Source organism: Zalophus californianus, chromosome 4, assembly GCF_009762305.2.
Source record: "Zalophus californianus isolate mZalCal1 chromosome 4, mZalCal1.pri.v2, whole genome shotgun sequence".
Lineage (NCBI taxonomy): Eukaryota > Metazoa > Chordata > Mammalia > Carnivora > Otariidae > Zalophus > Zalophus californianus.
Genome location: NC_045598.1, coordinates 99,910,353 through 99,915,724, shown reverse-complemented (window position 1 = coordinate 99,915,724; position 5,372 = coordinate 99,910,353). Strand labels below are relative to the sequence as shown.

At 40.1% G+C, this 5,372-nt stretch overlaps 1 protein-coding gene across 1 annotated transcript; it reads right to left on the bottom strand.

Moving 5' to 3' along the window:
- Nucleotides 1-3,961: 3,961 nt before the first annotated feature.
- Nucleotides 3,962-5,134, bottom strand: LOC113908725 (RNA-binding motif protein, X chromosome-like). Its single transcript, XM_027569084.2, has one exon. The coding sequence runs from the start codon at nucleotides 5,132-5,134 to the stop codon at nucleotides 3,962-3,964; it is 1,173 nt and encodes a 390-aa protein (XP_027424885.1).
- Between the last annotated feature and the right edge of the window lie 238 nt (nucleotides 5,135-5,372).

Below are 5,372 nucleotides of genomic sequence, written 5' to 3'. Positions count from 1 at the left end.
GTCCTTGTGGCTCTGATTCCAATGATGTCTTTGTGTAGCTTAAATAGTTGTATGAGGTGATGCTGACTTATCTACTTTCAGATCCAAAAACATTATGTCTTTTCTTATAATACATGCAAAATCAGCTTTTATTTTCTGATTAAATTTGAAGCAAACATATTTTTTTATGATTGAAAGAATTTTTGGTTCTTTTGTTTCTTTTCCTATGTTTTTTTTTGCCACCTCTCTCTCTAGTTTATTTCATAAATCAAATAGTTACAGATTTTCTGCTGTGTCAGACATTCAGTGGGTGAAGGAAATCAACATGAATATGACCCATAACCAGCCCTCAAAACTCTTGTGCCTAGAGGAAAGTCAGACATGCCATGTGAAAGCACAGTGAAGGGGTATAAGCCACATGCTGCAGAGGAGAGAGCAAGTAATTCTTCCTGACCTCATGGGATACACATTCCATAAATCCCTTCATTCTTGCTTTAATATCTTTTTTTATTTTGACTGAGGTTTTATTTAAATACTGTCCATCTTCCCACACCATATCCATTAAACTGAGCTTGGTTTCTTTTAGACAATATCAAAAGTAAGAATGCCTGGGTGGCTAAGTCGGTTTAGCATCCAACTCTTGATTTCAGCTCAGGTCATGATCTGAGGGTCATGAGATTTAGCCCATGTGGGATCCAAGCTGGGTACGAGCCTGCTTAAGATTCTCTCTCCCTCTCCCTCTGACCTTCCCTCCCCCCCAGCGTGCTCTCTCTCTCTCTCTCAAAAAAAAAAAAAAAAAAAAAAATAGACTCCTACAAAAATGACATGAACACTTAATAAGGATTGCAATTGTATCTTGAAAAAGACGTTCCTTGCTCCCTTTGGCCTTCTTCCAGAGGTTGGGAGTCGCGGGGGTTTGTAGGAGAGTAGAAAGGGGTCTGAGAACTGTGAAACTATTAATCCTTTGTGTTTCCTGGACTAGTCTCATAGAAATGTCCCTCTCTGCTTTATGGACATGCTCATGTTCTGTCCCTTTTTCCTTCTTGAAGATGAAAACTGTGAGAAGCCAGTCTATCCTCTCTCTTAATATAGGTAAAACCAGCGTCTGATTTTCTTCTGCCCTGTTTTCAAAGATTCAGCCGCTGAAATAATAAAGATACAATATCCCACTTCCTGTTTTATATAAAAATGTATGAAAGCAAGTTACTTTTCCTGGTAAAATCTTATTCTGATAGTCTTAATGGAGTGATGAGTCTTATTTTAAAAAGGACCATATATCTTGTCCTAGTCAATGGGGCCCAGCCTCCAGAGTCCTTTGAGCTTTAACATTAACTCATTCTTACTAGCTCTTTTAAAATGAGTTCTGTGCTTTGGGATGTTGCTTCACTTTCTATTATGTGTACCTGCCCTTAATTGCAGTAACATTTTCCCAGCTGCCTTAGCCAGGAATGACCAGTCTCCCCAGTACATGATCTTTGCTAGCCAGTAGTGTTGGCGCCCACCTCGCACGACAGGACCCTTTCCCTACTCTGGAAAGGTGTGATAGTCTGGTGATCAGGCATAAGCAAGCATATACCAAGCAGGAAGGAGTGACCATGGGTTGCAAACTGCTCTGGTGGATATAGAAGACCAGATCTGGGGATCTGGATGCTGGAGAGAGTATCATAGTTTCTGACCTCCAGGGACTAAGATGACCCTCTGGACTGATAAACAAATCATGCATTCTCCTAACTGCACAGAGGAAGAGAGGGAAAAAAAGCACACAACTAACATTAATGAATCCTACACTTTGTGACAAGCACAGTGTTAGCCTTTTTCATGTACTTATTAATTTTCAAGAGGTCCAAGGGCACTAAAATGCCTCCTAGATAGTGACTGGCAGAGCTGGGAACTGACCCAGAACCATCTGACACCAAACTTACCTATAAGTTGGCTTTCGTAAAGCACTCCTCTCTCTCTGTTTATCCTTTTCTTGAACCTCAGGCAGCCATGTTTATCCAGACCCTGCAAGTGTAAAATTGATGACATAATCATGTGATGGTGTCTATGGGACTATTACAGGAGGATTAGGCTATTATCAACAAATCGAGGACTGGTATTGTTTTATCAGCATGAGAGTGTTTTCAATTAATTTGTAATTAAATAAAGGAAGCAATTTACTGGGTCTTGGAGAAGTCAGAGCTGGGGAAGGCTTATCTCATCAGTCTCAGCTGTGCATTCCTCCTGCACCGCCTCATTGTTTAGATCACAGTGGTGATACATGATCTGACCTATAGGAGTAATTCAATAAAACATCAATATTTTCCTTCCTCCTTAACCCATGGTGCTGCAGTGACTGGAGAAATCTGCCTAGAATGGCCTCCACCATGAGCCCATCGAGAACAATACCTTTGTCCTTACTGTTCTCTCAGCTATTCCTGCCAACAGCCTGACCTTGTCAAAAATGACCACACTAGTTTTGTCTAGGTGGGAGACAAGTGGACTTCATGGGTTCAAAAGTACTTTAAATGTCTTTGCATCTACATTTCCTGGGCACTATGTTGACCTCTTTACAACTATGGTCTGATGTAATCCCCTCCTAATCATCTTGCAAAGTGGGTACCGTTATCTCTGTTTTATTGGATGAGTAGATTTGGCTTAGTATGTGGCTGAGCCAGGAACAGTACCTAGTTCTGCAGAATTCACAGGGCCCAGAGCTTTTCCATTCACACTGCTCAGCCCAGGCTTATGCAAACTGTGAAAGGTAGCCACATAGCCACATAGCCAGAGGATATTGTAGTCATTTCTTTATAGGTTTTTCTTTTATTCGTGGTATCTTTTTTTAAGTTTTTTTTATTTAAATTCCTGTTAGTTAACTTACAGTATAATATTAGATTCAGGTGTACAATATAGTAATGAGCATTTCCATACAATATCCCGTGCTCATCACAAGTGCACTCCTTAATCCTCATCACTTGTTTGACCCATCCCCCTACTCACCTCCTCTCTGGTAACCATCAGTTTGTTCTCTGTAGTTAAGAATATGTTTCTTGGTTTGCCTCTCTCTCTTTTTTTCCCCTTTGTTCATTTGTTTTGTTTCTTAAATTCCACATATGAGTGAAATCATATGGTATTTGTCTTTCTCTGACTGACTGACTTCACTTAGCATAATACTCTCCAGTTCCATTCATGTTGTTGCAAATGGCAAGATTTCATTCTTTTTTATGGCTGGGTAATATTCCATTGTATATATACATATACATATGCATATACATATACATATACAACCACATCTTCCTTATCCATTCATCAGTAGATGGACACTTGGGCTATTTTCATAATTTGGCTATTATAGATAATGCTGCTATAAACATCAGGGTGCATGTTTTGAATTAGCATTTTTGTTTTCTTTGGGTAAATACCTAGTAGGGCAATAGCTGGATCATAGGGTAGTTCTTTTTTTACCTTCTTGAGGAACCTCCATACTATTTTCCAGAGTGGCTGCACAATTGTGTTCCCACCAGTAGTGCAAGAGGGTTTCCCTTTCTCCACATGCTTGCCAACACTTGTTTCTTGTGTTGATTTTAGCCATTCTGACAGGTGTGAGGTGATATCTTATTGTAGTTTTGATTTGCATTTCCTGATGTTGAGCATCTTTTCATGTGCCAGTTGGCCATTTATATGTCTTCTTTGGAAAAATGTCTATTTATGTTGTCTGCCCATTTTTTTCCCATTTCATGGAAATTTTTACTCCGAAAATTTTAACAATGCAGACATTACATTCAAATGACTTATCTAGTTTTCATCAATTAACATTAGCAATTATGAAATTACTTTGAATACTTTTTTTTCATCTTATCCATCTTATTCAAAAATTAATGGAGGGCAAGTTAACATACGCCTTTCCCCATTAAAGTAATATTTTTCTTTTATTAGTACTAAAGTAACAGAAAAGAAGTAGTTAAATTTCCTCTTTGATAAAAAATTGGTACAGAACTTATTTTTAATATCTGCTATGGCCTCCTCTTTCCGATCGGTTTCCCCCACGACCTCCTCCGGAAGCCCCACAACTTGAGCTACAATATGATCCACCAGAAGGGTACGCCATATCCATAGAGGATGGAAACCCTCGTTCTTGTCTGCCACCATGCTCACGACTTATGTAGAGATCACTCCAGCTGCTTGAGTAACTTTCCCGACCTCCACCATATCCATCACGTGTGCTGCTATAATCATCATAGCCACTGCTTCCATCATAACTCAGAGGGGGCCCACGTGCTAGATGTGCACCACGGGAGCTACCATAACTCTCATATGATTCTCTGTAAGAGCCTCCACTTGAATGTTCAGAATAATCTCTATCACAACCACCACCATAGCCATCATGATCACTATATCCTCTAGAGTACTGTTCATCCCGAGAACTCGAATGGCCATAGTAACGGTATGCATAGTCTCTAGATGGTGGAACATAATCCTTGGTGTCTTGGGAACTTGGGTAATCTCTGCTCAAATAACTGTCTTTGGTATTGTAACCATCATCTCTTGGTGAAATATAGTCATCTCTCTGGGAAGACACTGGCTTTTTGTGCGAAGGACCTCTATAATTTTCTCTCCCACCTGATGGTGGCCCTCTTCCTCCAATCCCTTTATTGCTACACCCGGGAGCAGAAGGAGCAGATCTTTTAGGAGGAGGACTTCCACTTCTGGAAGATGGGCCTCTTTTAACTGGAAAGGGCCCCCTGGAAGAACTCATGTTGAGGGTAAGAGTATATTCTCCATCATCCAAGTGTCCTCCATCTGAGGAACGCCCCCTTGCTCCTCCACTTCCTCCTCTTCCACATCTCACACTTCTTGGATGGCCTCTGTGTCTTGGATGAGGTGGTGGCTTCCATCTTCCACCACTTCCAAAAGATGGTTTGTTGGCTTGCTCCACTTTAATTGCTTTTCCATCCAAAGACTTCCCATTCATATCCTTGGCAGCATCTTTAGCATCAGCTGGGCTCTCAAATGTAATAAAAGCAAAGCCTCTGGACTTGTTTGTTTCTCGATCCTTCATCAAAAGAACTTCCACAATGTGACCATATTTCCCAAATACTGCTTCAAGAGTCTTTTCATTAGTCTCGATATTGAGACCTCCTATAAACAGCTTTGCAGGTCTATCTGCTTCCACCATTTTGCTGCTAACTGCTTTTTTATCTCCAGTTTTCCTAATGTCTTGCCCTAACCCTCCACTAAGCGACCACCAGCTCATCTTCTTTTGCACATTTTTAAATTGGATTATTAATTTTTAAGGTGAGTTTTAGAAGTTCTTTATATATTTTAGATACTATCCCTTTATCAGATATGTCATTTGCAAATACCTTCCTCTATTCCGAAGGTTACCTTTTAGTTTTGTTCATTGTTTCCTTCAC

Excerpts from the sequence above, each read along its gene's own strand:
- LOC113908725 (XM_027569084.2), bottom strand. The coding sequence starts at position 5,134 with ATGGTGGAAGCAGATAGACCTGCAAAGCTGTTTATAGGAGGTCTCAAT.